General features: G+C 47.3%; 1 protein-coding gene across 1 annotated transcript; it reads right to left on the reverse strand.

Annotated features, from left to right (window-relative positions):
- Positions 1-1,664: 1,664 nt before the first annotated feature.
- Positions 1,665-21,933, reverse strand: LOC121307190 (isocitrate dehydrogenase [NAD] subunit beta, mitochondrial-like). Its single transcript, XM_041239332.1, has 12 exons — positions 21,877-21,933; positions 19,778-19,858; positions 19,582-19,680; positions 19,203-19,323; positions 18,940-19,000; positions 17,434-17,566; positions 16,818-16,951; positions 16,080-16,182; positions 14,928-15,074; positions 14,070-14,164; positions 13,400-13,460; positions 1,665-2,489 (listed from the first exon to the last, which is right to left on the reverse strand). Exons 1-12 carry the CDS (start codon positions 21,916-21,918, stop codon positions 2,412-2,414), a joined length of 1,155 nt encoding a protein of 384 aa, XP_041095266.1. The 5' UTR covers positions 21,919-21,933; the 3' UTR covers positions 1,665-2,411.
- Positions 21,934-22,758: the final 825 nt, after the last annotated feature.

Below are 22,758 nucleotides of genomic sequence, written 5' to 3' on the forward strand. Positions count from 1 at the left end.
AACTGCAACAAGACCCACTCTGCAGGATTGCAGACATCAAAGTAAAGGAACAGTAGAACTGAATGAACTTAGTTTGAGACTGGCTCTGTGAAAAGATCCACGTGCCTCAAGTCAGTCCGTGCTGCAGCCTGACCTGGGGATGACCCCGGTGTGTTGCTATGCCCCAGGTCTCAGAGGTGGTGTCCTCCCAGTCAGTGACGGACAGAGACATCGTGGAGACCATGAGGAGATGCTGGGAGGAGAACCACTACCTGCTGTGCGCCCACTCTGCGGTCACAGTACAACACCATTACCAGCAGCAGCAGCTCAAACACGTCAGGTACAGCTTTACTTACAGCAGGAACTGGGGCTTTTTACCACTTAAACAAGCAACTAACAATAAAACAAACAATAGAATACTGTTGTTCAGTCCCAGGTGTTGCCTAGCAAATGCCTCTGCGGCAAAGTTCCAGGATGCAGTGCTGAAGGCGGGATTAACCCCCGAGATCCCTGCTGAAATCCGAGCCCTGGAAACCATGGCAACACACTCCACCCTGATGAGGAGAGGGGAATGCTGGGAAGGAATCCTGAGAGAGAAGATTGAACTCATCTCCAGCACCTGGGAAGGAGGGAACTCTGTGTAGCTCACCTTACACATATGGGCAATAATCCAGTACTGAAAATATGTGTTTTTCAGAAACCTAAATATGACCCTTGCAACAAAAAAAAATGAAATAAAAATAATAACATTGTTACTGCTACTCTACTGATTTTATTTCATTTCTTGTTTCAAGACAATATTGAAAACCTTTTTTATTGTAGATTCAATGGTAGCCAAAACCTGCTGTGTTTTAACTGTCGATTAGGGGAACAGGGTAATTGTGCATTGCATCCAGTCTATCTGAGGATAATACATCTGCAGGCTACAACTCTGTGAATATTTTAGTTCTCAGTGAAATCTGTCTCGGATTTCCCTCACAGCCAGTCATTTCTGATTTGTGCCTTTACAAGGGACCATTTCATTATCCATGAACCACACTGCCTCCCAGTCTCTCAGCTCTAACCACTACACCACTCTGATCCAATCCCTCTGCTCTAACCACAAGACACATTGCCTCCCTCCCAATCTCTCAGCTCTAACCACTACACCACTCTGATCCAATCCCTCTGCTCTAACCACAAGACACACTGCCTCCCTCCCAATATCTGAGCTTTAACCACTACACCACTCTGATCCAATCCCTCTGCTCTAACCACAAGACACATTGCCTCCCTCCCAGTCCCTCAGCTCTAACCACTACACCACTCTGATCCAATCCCTCTGCTCTAACCACAAGACACACTGCCTCCCTCCCAGTCTCTCAGCTCTAACCACTACACCACTGATCCAATCCCTCTGCTCTAACCACAAGACACACTGCCTCCCTCCCAATCTCTCAGCTATAACCACTACACCACTCTGATCCAATCCATCTGCTCTAACCACAAGACACACTGCCTCCCTCCCAGTCTATCTGCTCTAACCACTACACCACTCTGATCCAATCTCTCTGCCTCCCTCCCAGTCACTCAGCTCTAAGCACTAGGTTACACTGCCTCCCTCCCAATCCCTCAGCTCTAACCACTCTGCTAAATCAAGTACAATAAACAAACACACACACACACATTCCATTCAACAAGTGTACAATAAGACAATTCAAGACTTTATTTGGTAGACAAAGATAAATAAGACATTTGACAGATAAATACATTGATCTATTATCAGCACTTACATTGATGGTTGATCAGAAGCAGCAACACATTTTTTTTTTGTTTCAAGCAGAAGTCAGGCTCCAGTGTAACTAGCCTTAAAACTTCTGTGGAGAAACGACAGATTCCACAACAGATCGAGCCATTCCGGGCTCCAGCTTCTAAATCAGACACTGCATTAAATTTGGGAACTCCTCTGTTTCAGGCTCATAGTAAAACCTGTTATGGCTGAAACTGCAATTCAACCGGAGTTGCATTGCTCCCCCTGTGCAGCAGCAAGATGATTAAAAGGAGTGCTGTCTGAAGGAATAAGAACCCCTCTCTCAGTGCAGGTTCTTCCCAGGTGAAATGTACTGCCACTTTCCTGAAGTCCCTCAAACCTGAGGGCTATTAGTGCTCCCTGCTGATAGTGAACAGTGGGACAGTGCTGCTGCTGCTACGAAAATACAAGCCAAGGAGCTCCATGCAACACTTAACAAAAAACTAGAGGACATGGGGAGGGGAATGACATAAAAAAAACGTTATGTTGCGATCACAAGACAAATATAACAGTTCCTGAGATAATCTGTCTAGTGATCTCAACAAATGTTTCTTGTTCTTATTTTCAGATTATACTGAGATTGTAAATGAATACAGAATCTGGTAGAGAGTGGGCTGCAGTAGTAAGGTGCCGGAGGTCACGTTCAGCAGCCCAGGTTGCCGATGACAGCACGTGTGAACTCATCACAGGAAGCATAGCCCCCCAGATCTCCGGTCCGGACCTGCCACACACACACACGGGAAGAGAGAGGAACAAGCACATCTCCGTCAGCAAGGTACAGAACTGACATTTATTTTCACAGCAAGTGAAAAACAACCATATTCACCCCAAGAACAGGTCGAAAACCAAACCATTCACCGTGGTCCTGTGTATGAAACGGTACACATCGTCCATACAAGTGACATACAAGTTCATGTAGTAAACATACAGGTGATGCACAAGTTCATGTAGTAACCATACAAATGATTAACAAGTTCATGCAGTAACCAGTGAACTGATTGATCCACTAAAGTATAAATCCACTTGCCCTTTTTCTAGTACTGAGGCTGTATTTCAGTAACTGGATTCAGATTCCCCTAGTGGAGATCTGCATTGCCTGCAGATTCACAGAGTCTCTGGTCACACGCTAACAGTTAACCAGATCTATGTAAAAATGCAAGCAGGACATACCTACATATAGACGGCCAGTCACCTCCACATATCCCTATAAACTCGCAGTATCTTCTTACCCAGTTAATCAATCTGGGTTTAGTAAAATCGCATAATGGTAGATGTAGTACATGCGAGTTTCCCCAAGTGATCCCGTAACCGGAAAACAACACTCCACAGCGCAGAGTGGCAGGGGGAGGCCCGTCACATCATGTCATTGAAGAAGCACCACAGCAAGTTGTTTTGCTTCCCTTTACAGTCAATGTGCTCTGTTGTTTGTGTTCATTACAGGTCTTCTCTGGGATTTCCACCTCTGAAGTGTGCTGCTATTGAGATGCTGAACAACGTGTTCTTTCTGGATTTCTTTTTGGTTCTTTAATGTGGTTTATACTGTGCATCATACGATGCAAACACTGGGATAAAGAAACCCTTTAAATGTGCTTCTCAGGCAGCAGAAGATCAACCTAACCCAGCCTTCCTGGAGCCCTGGAGGCTGCGAAAGTTAAAACAGTAAACAGAAATCCTAAACGACACAGTACTTTACTAAACGTTTCGGATCTTACATTCATCTTTTCAAAGGGATGCGTCATTTAAAGCATTTTGCTGCATTGCAAAATAATGCAATTGAGTACTTAAACAATGTATGTAAAAATCTGTGTAGAACTAAATAAATTAAAAATTCAGACTACTTATTCCACTGAAAATGTGCAGGATGGTTTAAAACTGTCTGAACACATCTTTACAGCCTTCATTTGAAATCGACACTGCGCATGTAAAATACAGTGCTGACACCCACTGACACTTCAGAATGGGCTCAACACAAACACATCAGACAGGAGAGGCACAGTGAAATGCACTGACACAGCCGCTGGAGAACCAGAGAACGAGACACCAACTGATATGAGCAACAGGAGCATGTGAGTGACCAAGAGCAGCTGGAGTGTATTAATGAATGAGAACCTCAGGAATCAACGCCTACCCGGTGAGCCGGCGCCACACCGGTAACAATTAAATACAGAAATGACCAGCATGGATTTTTCTGATGGCTTCAACTCCGTTTTGCTTCTGTTGGCTGCTCCGCACAGACGGCACACACACACAGTTATGTCGGTAGCCCATGTTCAGATTACCCAAAACGAATCTCTTCCATTTTCACACGTCTCTATTTTAATGTTGGACCTGGAGTAGCTGTCCCACTTTTAAACCCTGACTCTTCATTTCCTCGTCCTGTAACGAGGTGCTTCCTCAGTCACAAAGGGGCAAATAAGTGAGGTAATGAAGGGGCGGGGTTTAGAAAGGAGGTGCAACATCATCTTCCTGTCTGGCTAGCACACGCGAGGCTAGAGAAAACAAACACAATCTATTCCTACTTCTCTCTATCTCCATATCTGGGAAACGTACCCAAACCCTTTCACAATTACTGAAAGCCTGACTAAAACACAGGGGCATGGTTTTAAAGCTGGGAGATGAAAGCATTTTTAAAACACAGGGACATGGTTTTAAAGCTGGGAGATGAAAGCATTTTTAAAACACAGGGGCATGGTTTTAAAGCTGGGAGATGAAAGCATTTTTAAAACACAGGGGCATGGTTTTAAAGCTGGGAGATGAAAGCATTTTTAAAACACAGGGACATGGTTTTAAAGCCGGGAGATTATAGAGTTTCTAAGACACGGTGTAACAAAGTGCCCGCCCCTGTGTATTATCTGTTATGTGTTGCGTGTGGTGTGTTTAAATGTTGGTGTATAGACATTGGTACACGGGATATAAACGGGTCTGTGTAACACGAGTGTTTAAAATGTATATGTGTATTTAGGCACGAGGATTGCACAGCACTTCACGTGCAAGTAAAATGTAGTAATATGTGAGCACGGGGAATTGCACTTTATTAATTCACGTGCTGGGATTCAAGTGAATAATTAATTGGTAATTGAATCCCAGCACAATAGTATATATAGATGCACGTTGTCACATACTGTGGTTGGGTGTTCGGTGAGCGGAGAACGGGATTGGAGACGGAGGAAATAAGAAGCAGCAGTAGTAATGATAAGAGGAGAAAGTATCCGCTCACCGTGTTTGTCAGTGTCTGTGCGTGCACCGTTTTGTTAAGTTTAGTCTGTTTTCGTTTGTCTATTTATTTTGGCGTAGAGTGCCGTGTCCTGTGTTTTTCGTGTTTGTGTAAACCTTTTATTTGGTATTAAACCGGCGCCAACAGGCGTCTTCATCACTTCATTTCATCCGTCCTGTGTTTTGTGTATTGCATTACCTTTCCTGGTTCTGACGCCGCCCACTTCGGCCGTCTCTGTGACACGTGGTGTCCTGCGTGGGATAACAGCGCCTCCAAGCGTCAGACCAGGAGAGGTGTTTTGTCAAAAAAAAAAAAAAAAAAAAAAAAAAAAAAAAAAAAAAAAAAAAAAAAACCCACAGCAACAACAAAAAAAAAAATAAAACATGGAAGGCTGGGACTGGAGAGATGGCTGCCAGGACCTGGAGGAGTTCCTCGGTGGTCTGGAGGACCAGGGCTGGTGCCTTGCCTGTGGGGAGTTTGGGCACCCGGTGGTGCGCTGCCCCTACCAGGAAGGAGAGGAGGAACTGCCGCAGGAGAGGAAGGTGAGGAGGTGGCAGAGAAGGGGAAAGGGGAAGAGGAAGGCAGAGGTCCCACCGCTGTCTCCACAGCCGCACCAGTCCCCTGCAAGGGAGGGAGAGCCGCACCAGTCCCCTGTATCAAGGGGAGACTACACACCGCTCCCACCTCCACCACCAGGAGACTACACGCCGCTCCTACCTCCATGGGCAGGAGCAGAGCAGCAGGAGCTGCCTCTGCCTCCGCCACCTCCACCGGCAGGAGCAGAGCAGCAGGAGCTGCCTCTGCCTCCGCCACCTCCACCGGCAGGAGCAGAGCAGCAGGAGCTGCCTCTGCCTCCGCCACCTCCACCGGCAGGCGCAGAGCAGCAGGAGCTGCCTCTGCCTCCGCCACCTCCACCGGCAGGAGCAGAGCAGCAGGAGCTGCCTCTGCCTCCGCCACCTCCACCGGCAGGGGGAGAGCAGCAGGAGCTGCCTCTGCCTCCGCCACCTCCACCGGCAGGAGGAGAGCAGCAGGAGCTGCCTCTGCCTCCGCCACCTCCACCGGCAGGAGGAGAGCAGCAGGAGCTGCCTCTGCCTCCGCCACCTCCACCGGCAGGAGCAGAGCAGCAGGAGCTGCCTCTGCCTCCGCCACCAGCCAGCAGCCTGCTGGGCAGAGGGTGAATGCCTGCTGGGTCCCTGTCCACCAGCAGAGGGTGAATGCCTGCTGGGTCCCCACCACCAGCAGAGGGTGAATGCCTGCTGGTATCACTTCCCCCACCAGCAGAGGGTGAATGCCTGCTGGTATCACTGAATGCCTGCTGGGTCCCCGTCCACCAGCAGAGGGTGAATGCCTGCTGGGTCCCTGTCCACCACCAGCAGAATGCCTGCTGGGTCCCTGTCCACCAGCGGGTGAGGGCTGGGTCCCTGTCCACCAGCAGAGGGTGCCTGCTGGTATCACTTCCCCCACCAGCAGAGGGTGAATGCCTGCTGGGTCCCTGTCCACCAGCAGAGGGTGAATGCCTGCTGGGTCCCTGTCCACCAGCAGAGGGTGAATGCCTGCTGGTATCACTTCCCCCACCAGCAGAGGGTGAATGCCTGCTGGTATCCCTTCCCACCAGCAGAGGGTGAATGCCTGCTGGGTCCCTGTCCACCAGCAGAGGGTGAATGCCTGCTGGGTCCCTGTCCACCAGCAGAGGGTGAATGCCTGCTGGGTCCCTGTCCACCAGCAGAGGGTGAATGCCTGCTGGGTCCCTTTCCACCAGCAGAGGGTGAATGCCTGCTGGGTCCCTGGCAGAGGGTGAATGCCTGCTGGGTCCCTGTCCACCAGCAGAGGGTGAATGCCTGCTGGGTCCCTGTCCACCAGCAGAGGGTGAATGCCTGCTGGTATCACTTCCCCCACCAGCAGAGGGAATGCCTGCTGGTATCACTTCCCCCACCAGCAGAGGGTGAATGCCTGCTGGTATCACTTCCCCCACCATCACGAGGAGAGGAGCTGGAGCTTCCTCTGCCTCCACCTCCATCAGGGGGAGAGGAGCAGGAGCTGCCTCTCCCTGCACCAGAAGAACCAGGACTAGATGCTGGCGGTCCTCAGCAGCCCTTGCATAGGCTGCTGAGGGAAGCACGGCGAAGAACCTCCCGGCTGCAGTGGCCGAAAAGAGGGCCAACACCCGCACCCCAGCTTGTCCTGACTGCCAGCCTCGCTTCGCCCAAGGATGCCAGCCTCGCTTCGCCCAAGGATGCCAGCCTCGCTTCGCCCAAGGATGCCTCTGCATCGCCTGGGGTGCCCGCCGCCTGCATCGCCTGGGGTTGCCCGCCGCTCTGCATCGCCTGGGGTTGCCCGCCGCTCTGCATCGCCTGGGGTTGCCCGCCGCTCTGCATCGCCTGGGGTTGCCCGCCGCTCTGCATCGCCTGGGGTTGCCCGCCGCTCTGCATCGCCTGGGGTTGCCCGCCGCTCCGCATCACAGCCGGAAGTACTGTGGCCGGAACCCCACGAAGGGGAGCTGCCGGCCACGAAGAAGGGGGAGGAGGTCTGGAGACCGCCAACCCCAGCAGCAGTTTCGCTGCCGGAGGAGGGGGAGGAGGTCTGGAGACCGCCAACCCCAGCAGCAGTTTCGCTGCCGGAGGAGGGGGAGGAGGTCTGGAGACCGCCAACCCCAGCAGCAGTTTCTCCGCCGGAGATCGTGGGGGAGGTCCGGAGACCTGCTCCCTCTGCAGTTTCTTCCCTGCAGGAAGAACGGTGGTTGAAGCCCCACCAAGGGGAGCTGCCGGCGCCGAAGGAGGGGGAAGGTCAGGAGACCACACCCCAAGCAGCCTTTCCGCTGCTAGGACTACCCTGGCAGGAGAATGCTACCCTGCTGACAGCATTACGACCTGTGGGCCCCTGGAAGCCTCTGGTCCTGGCCAAGGACTTTGGGCGGGACTTTTGGGCTTTTAAGGGGGGAGGTGGCCATTGAGGCCATGTGTGCTTTGCACAGGAGGGGGTATATGTAACAAAGTGCCCGCCCCTGTGTATATTATCTGTTATGTGTTGCGTGTGGTGTGTTTAAATGTTGGTGTATAGACATTGGTACACGGGATATAAACGGGTCTGTGTAACACGAGTGTTTAAAAATGTATATGTGTATTTAGGCACGAGGATTGCACAGCACTTCACGTGCAAGTAAAATGTAGTAATATGTGAGCACGGGGAATTGCACTTTATTAATTCACGTGCTGGGATTCAAGTGAATAATTAATTGGTAATTGAATCCCAGCACAATAGTATATATAGATGCACGTTGTCACATACTGTGGTTGGGTGTTCGGTGAGCGGAGAACGGGATTGGAGACGGAGGAAATAAGCAGCAGTAGTAGTAATGATAAGAGGAGAAAGTATCCGCTCACCGTGTTTGTCAGTGTCTGTGCGTGCACCGTTTTGTTAAGTTTAGTCTGTTTTCGTTTGTCTATTTATTTTGGCGTAGAGTGCCGTGTCCTGTGTTTTTCGTGTTTGTGTAAACCTTTTATTTTGTATTAAACCGGCGCCAACAGGCGTCTTCATCACTTCATTTCATCCGTCCTGTGTTTTGTGTATTGCATTACCTTTCCTGGTTCTGACGCCGCCCACTTCGGCCGTCTCTGTGACACAGGGGCATGGTTTTACAGACATGAGTTGAAAGCATTTCTAAAACACAGGGGCATGGTTTTAAAGCCGGGAGCTGAAATGTTCACGTTGCTTTTTTCATTCTTTTGCACTCATCAGCTCTGAGGCAGTTCTAGTTGTCGGAGCGGCTGTCATTTTTATAAAACACCCAGAAGCTGCTGTACCAGCCCAGTGATTTCTAATGTACCAATCCAGCCAATCACAAAGCAGGAAACACGAACAGCCTAGTGGCTATCCATTCTTCCAGGAGGCAGTTAAAGAGCCATCGTTTCGGTATGTTTAACATGCCTGTCAAGGGAAAGTGTGCTTGGAAACAAAACTGCAGAGGTACTTACAGGCTTTTGATGCCATGGCAACTACACATGTATTTCTATTTAAAACTGATGTGCTTGTGATGTCAATTACCACAGTTAATGATGTAACGATCTACTGTTCTTTTATTTAAACCTTCAGGCATCGTGGTACTGAGTCTATGTATCTGTTTATTTCTCTTTATTCTTCTATAAAGAATCAAAGAAAGCGAATAGCAGCTCCTGTAATAAATGGAAGCACACTGCGAGTTGCCAGGGAAGCGTGGAGAGCAATGGGAATCCAAGCACTCTTCATCAGCAACGCTGCTCAGGCAGCACCTCGGAACACCTTCCACTGCAAACATTGTGCCACAAAAGGCTGTTAAAAGGAAGTGTCTTACTAGTTTACTACAAAATCTTCTTTAACCTGATTGGTCAATAAGAGGTCCCCAATCTCAGGTAAAGGCCCTCTATTGTTATCTTTCAAACTGTATTTACTCTCTGCTCCAAATCAATCTGTCAGTAAATCTGTGACAAAGTACCCCGCCCCTGTGTGTATTTTGTGTTTAATGTTGGTGTATAGTCATTGGTACACGGGATATAAACGGGTCTGTGTAACACAAGTGTTTAAAATGTGTATTTGTATTTAGGCACGAGGATTGCACAGCACTTCACGTGCAGGTAAAACGTGATCCAAAGCCAGAGAGGGAGCTGTTCCCACTTCCAGGAAGAATACCTGCTGTCCCCATCTCCACCAGCAGAGGAAGAATGCCTGCTGGTATAACTTCCCCTACCGTCACCACCTGGAGGAGAGGAGCAGGTGCTTCCTCTGCCTCCATCACCTTCCCCTGCAAGCGAGGGAGAGCCGCACCAGTCCCGTGCATAGGCTGCTGAGGGAAGCACTGGGAAGAACCGCCCGGCCGCAGTGACTGAGAAGTAGGCTAAAACCCGCACCCCAGCTTGTCCTGACTCCCCACACATCTTCGGTCAAGGATTCCTGCCTCGCTTCGCCCAAGGATGCCTGCTGCCTGGGGTTGCCAGTTGCTCCACATCACCTGGGGTCGCGGGAACTGCTTCGCCAGGGGTTGCCGTCAGCTCTGCCTGGCCACAGGGGGGGAAAGGTCAGGAACTCACCTTGCCCCGCAGCTTTTCCGCTGCGGGACTGAAGGAGTCAGTCTGGGAGCTGTCAGCACGTCTGCTGATAGCCGCACCATTGGCAGCATTTCCGCTGCCAGTGGTACAGCAGGAGGAGAGATTCGCCCCACTGTCAGCACGTCTGCTGACAGCATGGCCAGTAGCAGCCTGGCTACTGGCAACATTGCTGCCCATCAACCCCTTAAAGTCCCTGTACTTTGAGAGAGACTTTTGGGATTTTAAGGGGGGAGGTGGCCATCGAGGCCATGTGTGCTTTGCACAAGGGGGGGTATCTGTGGCAAAGTGCCCACCCGTGTGTATTTTGTGTTGTATGTTGTGTGTTAATGTTGGTGTATAGTATTTGGTACACAGGATATAAACGGGTCTGTGTAACATGAGTGTTTAAAATGTATATTTGTATTTAGACATGAGGATTGCACAGCACTTCACATGCAAGTAAAATGTAATAATATGTGAGCACGGGGAATTGCACTTTATTAATTCACGTGCAGTTGTACCGCGATTGATTGATTAGCAATCGAGTCTCGGTACAGCTGCATAAAAGCTGCATGTTTTCACTCACTCGGGGTTGTGTGTTCAGTGAGTGGACAACGGGATTGGAGACGGAGGTAATTGTAATAGATAATAGAAGCTCACCGTGTTTTGTCTGTATAGTAGTAACAATTTAAAGTGAGATATTGAAGCCTGAAGGCTACCAGAGCACACGTGTAATTCTGAGACTGTGTGTGACAGTTTACATGGTAAACGCCAGCGGAAGGGTTAAACAGAGCTTTAGTCTGACAGTTTAAGCACTTGAAAGTCTGGACTGGCAGCCGTGTATCTGAGTGGAAAGCGGTCAGGTTTGAGAGGCGTCAGGAGAGTCAGCACAAGTAGAGGATTCAGCAGGCATGAGCGGAGAGCAGTTCCGGGGGTCCTTAGGGCAGGCGCCGGGGGTGCAGGTTGTCAATAACTGACTTGACGAAATCGCTGGTGGTGCCGTAACCACCCAGGTCTCTGGTTTTCACCTGGTACACATGCAAGGAGGGGAGAGGAAATGATGGAGACTCAAAACAGAGAAGAAAAAAGTAAAAACGAGAGCCAGTCTCACACCCGCAGGAGAGCGATAAGAGGAAGGAGTACAGGGCTTACAGTGATGGGGGTGCACATCTACACAGACTTGGCAAGCAAGCAAACTGGCCTGCTAACACACAGACACAGCTCAGCCAACCAGCTAACACACAGACACAGCTCAGCCAACCAGCTAACACACAGACACAGCTCAGCCAACCAGCTAACACACAGACACAGCTCAGCCAACCAGCTAACACACAGACACAGCTCAGCCAACCACAGCACTGACAACCAGCTAACACACAGACACAGCTCAGCCAACCAGCTAACACACAGACACAGCTCAGCCAACCAGCTAACACACAGACACAGCTCAGCCAACCAGCTAACACACAGACACAGCTCAGCCAACCAGCTAACACACAGACACAGCTCAGCCAACCAGCTAACACACAGACACAGCTCAGCCAACCAGCTAACACACAGACACAGCTCAGCCAACCAGCTAACATACAGACACAGCTCAGCCAACCAGCTAACACACAGACACAGCTCAGCCAACCAGCTAACACACAGACACAGCTCAGCCAACCAGCTAACACACAGACACAGCTCAGCCAACCAGCTAACACACAGACACAGCTCAGCCAACCACAGCACTGACAACCAGCTAACACACAGACACAGCTCAGCCAACCAGCTAACACACAGACACAGCTCAGCCAACCAGCAAGCCCATAGATCCAAAGCAAATTAGAAAGCATGGATACCTGCAGAGATGACAGGTCACTAGCAGTGGTGTCACGTTATCTACTGATTTGAAGAGACTTAGGAAGCGGGGCTTTGGGGAAAGCATTAGCTGATTGTGTTAGAGCAACAATAAAGGTATGTAGCATGTCAGTACCAAGAGAAACAACCCAGCCCTGATCTGGGTCTGACAGAGTGCAGCAGGGAATCTCAGAACACAACCGAGACCATGAGAGCCACAGCTGTGCTCCATTTCAACAAAGACCTTCATTTAAAACTATCTTCACTTGAAAGCTGTGATTGAGCGGGTTAAAGAAAGGGGAAGAGACAGAAAGAACGAAGCAGCAGAAAGCAACAGCGCGGTTACGTTTGGAGGTAGGCAAAGCTACAGGACTAGGCACTTGTTCTGGTTCCTGCCATTTCCAATGAAGGTTTTGGCCTGAAACCTTTGTTTACTCGACTTGATTTGACAGTTTCTCCTCCAAAGATTTACAGCAGGTTTAGAGCACCCATATCCCAGGTTAACACAAGAGTCAGACAGACAAACAGCGAAACAGAGAAGAGTTAGTGTGTGAATCTACTGGGTTTGGAAGGGATACAGGGCATCTGCAGAGAAACAGGAATGCCTCATTGAGACAGCGGTGTTGGACAGCAGCAGTGAATCAAGATGCACGTTTCCATTGGGACTCCATTGAAACACTGAAGCACTAAGATCAGCACGGTGTTCATCCTCTCTGTGGATCACAAAACAGCCATACAGCAAATCAACCCTACAGCCTCCTCCAGCCCCGATCACAACACTCAGGGCAAGCACACTGCATGCCAAAGTACCAGCAGGAACAGAAAACAAATGCTTCCAACTGAAGTCTTTCACAATGTCTTCAATTGAAGACAACGAGAGAAACTTGTAGTTGAAACATTTGTCACAGAATGTATTCAGCTACTTTATAGATCTCTAAAAGAACAGCAAACAACCTTTTCAACGACCCACCTCACACTCATACTGGGGGGGGGTCAGATTCTGTTTAATTTCATAAACTTTTGAACTACAGATCTAAACACGTTTCAACTCATTAGGAATTTTTGTAACCAATGAAAAACCAATGAGAAACCTTCCATTAAAGTGTGGTTACTTTTTTATATCCTATACAACATTAAGGAAGAGGACACTACTCAAGTTCAGCTTGTGGGTATATACTGTAGACTGCAGACTTTGAATTAATATTGAATAAATAGCCTTACACAGCACACACCCCACTATATAAACACTACAGCTGACCTGTGTATTTGACACAGGGGAACTGTTTAAAGGCTTAAATTCTAAACTATTAACAATGCAAACTCGCACTCTCCAGAGCTAGAAACAAGACTCCCATTGCATTGCCGTTTCATCCATTCCTGGTTTTACAACGAGTTTAATAAGACACACCTGAGCTTGACATCTACACACGAGGCTAATCAAGCGCGTAGTAAAACCCTGCTTTGCAATAGGAGTCTTATTTCCATCCCTGCTCACACTCACACTCAGGGGGTTGTTACCTTGCCCAGTTTGATCACTCTCTTCACTGCCTCAGAGATCAGGTTGGAGTGATACTCCAGGCTGCAAACAACAAACATGAAGAGATCAGTCCAGGGGGGAGGTCTTGGGTGATGTGCTTGCTATCTACTACCTGACGACGTTTGATTATTTTTCATAAAAGCAAAAAATATTTGTAATACTTGCATTTTTTTTTTTTTTTTACAGCTTTTTAAATCTTAACTTGAAATCTTTTTTTTTTGTAAGATTGCATCTTTAATAAAGTAAATACTAAACACCAAGACACTTACAAATACGATAAACTATCACATACATTTTCAAGGTATTGCTTTACAATGTCATTCAATAATATAATAAAATACACATGTATCCCTTTTAAACCACTTTAAAAACACATTTACTAAAACAGCTGTCCTTCAACGGCTATTTAAAAGTTCAATTTAACTGAAAAAGGTTATTATTTTGGGGACTTTCAAATAGAACCTTGTGAATAGAATTCATATGCTTGTCCAGAAAATAACATTATAAACTGACCTTCAATCATTTGTAAAGCTGTGTACTTCAAGACTAAGGTTAGACTAATTTTAATTCTAAAAGGTTTATTTGTGTTTTTGGAGCCATACTGAAGTTGTTAATATGTTGGCATCCTCCGGCCAGCAGGAGGCGACTCACTTGAGGTGGTGCAGCATGTTTGCGGAGCTGAGCAGCATGGCGGTGGGGTTGGCAATGTTCCGGCCCACTGCCTGAGCGAAGGGGTGCCGAGCGCCCTGAAACGAGAGAGGAGGATGATGATGATGATATAATGACAAGTATGTCAGTAACACACACCCCCTGCCACTGCTGGACATTCACATGAGAGGAAACCACAACTTATATCAGCATTATGTACAGAATAAGAATTAGCAATGAAATGTTTAAACGTAATTTGATCAGCAGTTCTCCAGATAGATGCAATAGCGCTGCACAGACCGACTATTCGGATCAAGCTCTCCTCAGTGAAGGGTCACTGGTGTTGATCCAAGCAGCTGTTTGTTCACTTGTTTCTTCCGAGTTGGTAAATTAGCCCAATGAACACCAATGACCCTCACCTGATTTCTGTGGGCGCTCAATCCCGATGATCGGTTTGTGCAGCACTAAGCGTCGTGTGAAAACCTCCACTGTACCCCCTTCACAAGGGGCTCACCCCCAGCGGGGGACGACACTCACGCCACACCAGGTCCTCTGCCGTTTCCACAGGCTGAAAAACGTTAAAGGGTTAAGTGGAAATAAAAATCTAAGCAGTGTGGTATTTTTTTGGACCATTTAACCAAAAATACCGATTTTAAGTTATTATTATATTTATTTAATCATAAATAACAATCCTGGTGTATTGTTAACAACCGGCATTGAAAACTGTGTGTAAAAAACGATTACAATTTGAAATAAATACAAAACTACTTAGAATAAAGATGAATATAACTGCTATATCGAGTGTGCTTCATTGAAAGCGTGTCTGATTGTTTAAACGGTGAACAAATGACCGTCACTGACCGTCTCGAAGACAGCGTACTCCGCGCTGTAGCTCTCTCCAGGCACCACCCCAGCGCCCCCCACCAGACCAGCCGCCAGGTTGTCAATGATGTTCCCATACAGGTTGGGCATCACCAGCACGTCAAACTGGTACGGGTCCTGCACCAGCTGTGGAGAGACAGAGAGTGAGCAGTTAGGCTACAGTTCCTTATTGCAGCATCTCTAACACAACACTCACAGCTCCACAGTACGACACACGCTGTGACATGCAGCTTGCGATCTGACATGCCTCACGATACAGGGGACTGTTCTGATTGGCTACTTGTGTGATGCACAGTAAGTTCAAATGGTCATTTAATAAGGGAGCATTTTGTTTAAAGACTAAATGAGAGACAGAGAGAGTACAGTACACTCTCGCTACAATGCCCTTCATTATAACGAACCTGGCTGCTGGACTCCAAATAACAAAAACAACAAAAGATAATATTATAACGTACGCGAGGTCTGTGAAGTGCAGGAGCGCTTGGAGGAGGAGGGGCTGTGTTTCACAGCAGTCGAACAGCCTATGGGCAACAGGCACAGACCATAGGAGCTGCTGGTGATTGGCCGATGTGTGGGATGAGGCGGGACTAAAGACCAGTGACAGGGGGAGTGTTTGTTGTTGTGAAGCAGAGAGAGAAGCGAATAAGCAGAGGCAGAATAGTTCCACCCTGAGATTCCTTTTAAAGATTAATAGTTTTTGCGGTGTATGTAGTGGCCCACAGCGACCTGTTAATTGTTAGTTAACAACTGGCAGATTGTCTTTGATCATTTATTAGTGTAATAAAATTGAGTTTGGCCCTGAATCGACTGAAGGCTCACTCTTCTAGCATTAAGGATTTTTGTTACACACACTGTCAACATCCTGGTCTGTACGCACGGGATGCCATCTCAGTGAAGTCGACTCTTGCTAACATACGTTACAGAGTGCCATGAGAGGGCACTGTGCTGACTGAACACAGCCCAGATCACCCAACTGCCAAGAGAACACAGTCCAGGACCCCTCCACCACCCTCACTCTCACACTCCGGTGGCGGGTCCGGGCTACCACCCAACATAGCAACAATTTACATCATTTTTTTTAAAGCAGCATCGCACTTGGCACCAATAAAATATATAATATGGAGAGAGTACCTGCATGCAGTAGTTGTCGATGATGATGGTCTCAAACTTGATTTTTGGGTACAGTTCACCCACCTCCTGACAGCTCTGCAGGAAAAGACCATCCCCTAGCTTCCTGAGAGAGAGAGAGAGAATAAACAGTTTACCAGAGCAAAATGATGCATTTATCAGATTTGCACCGTGAAATATTTAAAACAGTGAATACAGGGATGAGAGAAAGAGAGTGAGTGAGAACAGTCAGGAGGGGAGGAAAGACACAGCTGCAGTCTCATCATAATGGAGTGGAGGAGCAAGGGTAGGAGCTGGGTTCATTCAAGGTTATGCCACGTTGACACTTAATTGCACTAGATTACTAGATGTGATTGTGCAAGGGCCCTTCAATATTCCAGGAATGGAAATAAGACTCCTATTGCAAAGCAACTTCACCCACTCTAGGTTTTAAAATAAGCTTGATTAGTTACAGTGTAGCGGGAACAAGCTCAGGTGTGTCTTACTAAACTATTAAAACCAGGAATGGATCAAGATGCTCTGCAATCGTGTTTCCATCCCTGTATCCACGGTTTTAAATATTTCACGATGCAAGTCCGATAAATGCATCATTTTGCTCTGGTAAACTATGTTTACTTTATTAATAGGGCTGTGCTCAACATCAGTTGCTAATTAGGCTCTTAGTGCAAGTCAATTGAGCGTCTCAGTCCCACTCTAGCTGACAGACGGACGGACAGCCAGACAGAGCTGCCCTGCACTCACATGATGTTGGCCTTGTGCACGGCGGTGACCTTTGACCGCCCATTCTTTGTGGCGTAGTCGAAGGCGAACTTGGCGATGCGCCGGGACTTCACTCGAGTGATGATCTTGAGACACTCGACCACGCCCGTCACACTCTGCAGAGAGAGAGAGAGGGAAACTTCAGCCGCGAGCAGCTTTTAACACAGTTGTAGAAGTGTACTGCAGTGGAAGCAATAACGCCAAGTAATAATGCAGGGATGGAAACAAGACTCCTATTGCATAGCAGTTTCACTATGAGCTTGATTAGCCACAGTGCATAGGTAACAAGATCCATTCCTGGTTTCACTATGAGTTTGTTACCTATATATACACTGTGGCTAATCAAGCTGGTAGTAAAACCTGGAATGGGTCTAACTGCTATGCAATGGGAGTCGTATTTCCATCCCTGAGTAATAAAGCATAGTGAAAGCAAGGTAATGCATATGTAAGCATTGTAAAGAGCAGAGAGGTATGGCAAAGGATATTAAAAAACCCGGAACACAGTTTCTCAGACAGCGCAGTAAACTTCGTAAGGGTAAGCGAGTTACACTTGAATTACAGCTCTTGTTAGCATGTCAGGGAGTACAGAAGGCGGTACCTCATGCTCCAGAGAGCTGTACTCTCCCTCCGTCTGCTCCCGAATGATCACCAGGTCCAGGTTGTTGTGCCGAGTTTTATACCCGGGAAGACTGTTCACACGAACCACATTGGCAAACAGGTCCAGCTTCCGTCTGGCAAACAAACAGGAGACAAAAACAAACACAGCTCGGTACTACAGAGGGCATGCAGGCAAGCCAGCCAGCTTACCCTCCATCAGGACAGCTTGCAGGGGGCTGCAATTTATAAACACCTGCACTCACTCATTACTGAGTCACAGCACAGGGATGGAAATAAGACTCCCACTGCATAGCAGGTTGATACACTCCTGGTTTTAGTAGGAGTTTAATAAGACACACTTAAGCTTGTTTTGGGAGTACTTCCAAAGTGTGTAAGATTTGAGGATCACTTGAAACTGCATTTCTTTTAGTGGTAACTGAATGCAAAACCAGTCACAGAAGTGGCGACTGCAGAACTTTTTCATGTTTTTTTATGGTAAAATGAAGAAGAACAAATGTTTCACCAAGTTGTTCTTTATAATGCTGTAGTTAGGAGCCCTAATTTTTGTGTTCTGTTTACAAAGAAAATACAAGAGCTGCTGGAGTGGCTTTATAAAGAGAATACAAGAGCTGCTGGAGTGGCTTTATAAAGAGAATACAAGAGCTGCTAGAGTGGCTTTATAAAGAGAATACAAGAGCTGCTGGAGTGGCTTTATAAAGAGAATACAAGAGCTGCTGGAGTGGCTTTATAAAGAGAATACAAGAGCTGCTAGAGTGGCTTTATAAAGAGAATACAAGAGCTGCTGGAGTGGCTTTATAAAGAGAATACAAGAGCTGCTAGAGTGGCTTTATTGCACGTTATATAAATGACTGCAGGTAAAGTGGATTTGTAGATTTACTCTTCAGCGTGCTTCATTAGAACACCAGTGCACTCTGTACACCAGGTCACCTGAGAACGGGCGCTTTCACTGGGCTCGGGTCCTTTATTTGGTCCTTTGTAAAGGGTCAAATAACTACCTGTCTATCTAAATAGTCTGGTAATTGTGTTTATTCCTTAAGAAATGTTGGTGATACTAAATATTTCTAAATCCTCACAGTGCAAAGTACTATTGGAAGGAAAGCTTATGTTTTTGCTGCCCCCTCAGACTAGAAAAAACCTCCCACAGAACTCAGATCCACTGTGTCACTTCCTCAAGTTTAGAGGCTATTGCTTGATCATTTGAAGCAGTTGTGTGATTGCACGTGACGGGATGTGGATACAATAACACACGGATTGCATAACTGTGTGCTTGCATGTAGCTGTAACTCGCTCCTGCCTTCCCCCTGGGATGCCTTTGTAAACAAGCTGATTGTAGATCACATGGTTTTTCCAGCACTGCAACATTTAGGGTGTCACTGATTATTCTGTAAGCAAGGGAAGTGACTGTGGTAAAAGCAGACCCCCACTTGGTTTGCATTTCTTAACCGGTCCCATTAGTCTCAGTTGTGTGCAAGTGTGTGAGTCTTACCTCAGTTTCATCTCATATGATGCCAGCTCTCCCTTGTACTCCATGGGGGTGTAGATCTTTCCTGCAGTAAAATAACAAAGCTGGCTTAAAATCCCACAGTGCTTACAGAAGAGATACAAGCCTGTGTCTAGAGGCTTTTCCACAAAGCGGCTCTTACTCAGAACATAACCGCTGCCATGCTAACTGACATCATTTTAAAGTAGCTAATGTTACAGGACTATAAAACTTGTACATGGTCCACAGTGCGTCTCTCTCTCTCTTACCTTTGATGGCTACCCGGTTGCTTCTCATGGAGTTGAGGACCTGCTCCAGCTTCCCCTCTGATGCCGTGTTCTGAACCTCACTGAGGTGAAACTCCTCAAAAACCACGGGGACATCGCCTGCCTGAGACAGAGAGAGAGAGAGACAGGGAATATAAATTTGAGAGAGGAAAAATCAAAAGTAGAGGGGGGGGGGGAGAGAAAGGGGGAGAAATTAAGATTGACGAACAAGAGGAGGCGATTCGAGGTCTGTCCAGGTTTCTGTGACGCACTTGAAGTATCCCTGTGATTCAGCATCAGCAACATGGTAACTCATTCTACACCCTAAGCCCTCTCTGTGTGAAGTGACTGGAGAGACTGCGGGAGAACGCAGGGACGCTACCTTGAAGACCTCCTTGACGGCAGTCATGAGCTCAGGTCCCACTCCATCCCCAGGGACCATCGTTACCTTGAACTGCACATCCGCCCGCACAGGGTCACCCTGCACAAAGGAGGAGGAAGGTTAGTCTCCTTCACGGATATCTTGCCCTGTCCCTTGTTCCCAGTACCCAGTGTTCAGCTCCCACCTCTCTCCTCACCTGGCTGCCTGTCGGGTGCTGGAGGCAGGGTGTGGTCCCGAGAGCTCTGGAGCTGATCAGTCCCCATGGAGCAATGAAGCCCTAAAAGAGAGAGAGGGAGAGACAGAGTCAGTGGCATCCAGCTCTATTTTCTGTACAAGCACAGAATGGAGATGTTGAACCCCTGAAAGAGAGAGGGAGAGATACAGAGTCAGTGGCATCCAGCTCTATCTTCTGTACAAGCACAGAATGGAGGTGTTGAACCCCTGAAAGAGAGAGGGAGAGATACAGAGTCAGTGGCATCCAGCTCTATCTTCTGTACAAGCACAGAATGGAGATGTTGAACCCCTGAAAGAGAGAGGGAGCGATACAGAGTCAGTGGCATCCAGCTCTATCTTCTGTACAAGCACAGAATGGAGGTGTTGAACCCCTGAAAGAGAGAGGGAGAGATACAGTCAGTGGCATCCAGCTCTATCTTCTGTACAAGCACAGAATGGAGGTGTTGAACCCCTGAAAGAGAGAGGGAGCGATAGTCAGTGGCATCCAGCTCTATCTTCTGTACAAGCACAGAATGGAGATGTGTGGTTTCATTATTTTGTATTTATTTTTTTGCTCAGTCAAGAATTGTGCAATGATGACAGTCTGTTAAATTCAAAATATAGAACTAACAGTTTATATTATTAAAAAAATGCAGAGAAAGGTCAGCCCGTACACTGCACAGGTGATTATGATGATGGTGATTATTAGTCGTAGTCGTAATATTACATAAACAGGAAATCAAACGTTAACTTCACTAGCGCAACCGAACCCAACTCAATCCGAACACAAGAACACACTCGCTGAATCGTTACTATAGTAAACACACATAGCTGTGTGTGTGTGTGTGTGTGTGTCTCTCATTCATATATATATATATATATATATATATATATATATATATATATATATATATATATATTATAGGTCCATATCAACATCCAACAACCTTGTGACCATGTTGAAATGGCGGTATGTATTGCAAATGACACCGTGCCTACGTTAGGTGTGTGTTTGCTGGGAAATTTATGGAAGGCTGCGCTATTTCGTGAGCGATCCTCATCGGTTCGTGAATGACAAGTAGAACGCACGCCCCGTGTTATTCCCACATGTATCTGGGTTTGAGCCCCGTGTTATTCCCACATGTATCTGGGTTTGAGCCCCGTGTTATTCCCGCATGTATCTGGGTTTGAGCCCCGTGTTATTCCCACATGTATCTGGGTTTGAGCCCCGTGTTATTCCCACATGTATCTGGGTTTGTGCCCCGTGTTATTCCCACATGTATCTGGGTTTGAGCCCCGTGTTATTCCCACATGTATCTGGGTTTGAGCCCCGTGTTATTCCCACATGTATCTGGGTTTGAGCCCCGTGTTATTCCCACATGTATCTGGGTTTGAGCCCCGTGTTATTCCCACATGTATCTGGGTTTGTGCCCCGTGTTATTCCCACATGTATCTGGGTTTGAGCCCCGTGTTATTCCCACATGTATCTGGGTTTGAGCCCCGTGTTATTCCCACATGTATCTGGGTTTGAGCCCCGTGTTATTCCCACATGTATCTGGGTTTGTGCCCCGTGTTATTCCCACATGTATCTGGGTTTGAGCCCCGTGTTATTCCCACATGTATCTGGGTTTGAGCCCCGTGTTATTCCCACATGTATCTGGGTTTGAGCCCCGTGTTATTCCCACATGTATCTGGGTTTGAGCCCCGTGTTATTCCCACATGTATCTGGGTTTGTGCCCCGTGTTATTCCCACATGTATCTGGGTTTGAGCCCCGTGTTATTCCCACATGTATCTGGGTTTGTGCCCCGTGTTATTCCCACATGTATCTGGGTTTGAGCCCCGTGTTATTCCCACATGTATCTGGGTTTGAGCCCCGTGTTATTCCCACATGTATCTGGGTTTGAGCCCCGTGTTATTCCCACATGTATCTGGGTTTGAGCCCCGTGTTATTCCCACATGTATCTGGGTTTGAGCCCCGTGTTATTCCCACATGTATCTGGGTTTGAGCCCCGTGTTATTCCCACATGTATCTGGGTTTGAGCCCCGTGTTATTCCCACATGTATCTGGGTTTGAATCAGACCTTGGACACGGCAGAAAGCGCTCCTCTCACCGCTGCAGACATCGCACCCGATTACCAGAGCGACCCCGCCGCGGCAATGACACCACACACTGTCACTGCACCACGCTCATCTGCTTCCGGGGCCATGCTGCTTTCTTTTCTTTTTTTACGTACAGGTGTTTTCACTTACCGGTAGTTGGCAGAAGTTGTTATGCATGCAAGGTGGTAAAGTAGTAACTATTAGTTATGTTTTGGAAAAAATAAAACAAAGTGAAATCAAATCAAATTAAAAAAAAAAAAAAAAAAAAAAAGTTACGTTTTGGTGCAAATTAATTTGCAGTCTTGTATTGTCCTGATTGCGATAATGTTATATGCTGACTTTTTTGTAGTAAACAAGAATTTATCTCAGAAGTGTTGTCAACTACCAATCAGCAGTTACTGTCGTTAAATGACGTGCCTGTGCCATTTAATAATATCTCATCGGATCCCAACGCAAGTAGTCGTATTGCAGGCTCGATAAGAGAAGCTCGCATTGTTGTAATAATAGACTCACCCGTCAGCAAACAATAAAAAAGAACACAATGCTTAGGGTAAACGTGAAGAATACGAATCCCGGGAGGGTGTTATGATGAGCCTGTATAATGCAATACTGTGTCCAATTCCGGACACCGCGACACCAACGGGACACTGTGGACGGAGAGAATCTGAAAAAGAGCAAACAGATGAGTCCCAGGATTTAAAGGACTGAGCTGCGAAGACAGGCTGGAAGAACTGCATCGATTTAGCAAAGAAGAATCGTGGAGGATGTGGTTGAAGTCTTTAAAATCTTAAAAGGACTTGACAAAGTTTACCTGAAATAATACTTTAAGTGCAGCACAGAAACCAGGACCAGAGGACACAGTT

Source organism: Polyodon spathula, chromosome 2, assembly GCF_017654505.1.
Source record: "Polyodon spathula isolate WHYD16114869_AA chromosome 2, ASM1765450v1, whole genome shotgun sequence".
Classification (NCBI taxonomy): Eukaryota; Metazoa; Chordata; class Actinopteri; order Acipenseriformes; family Polyodontidae; genus Polyodon; species Polyodon spathula.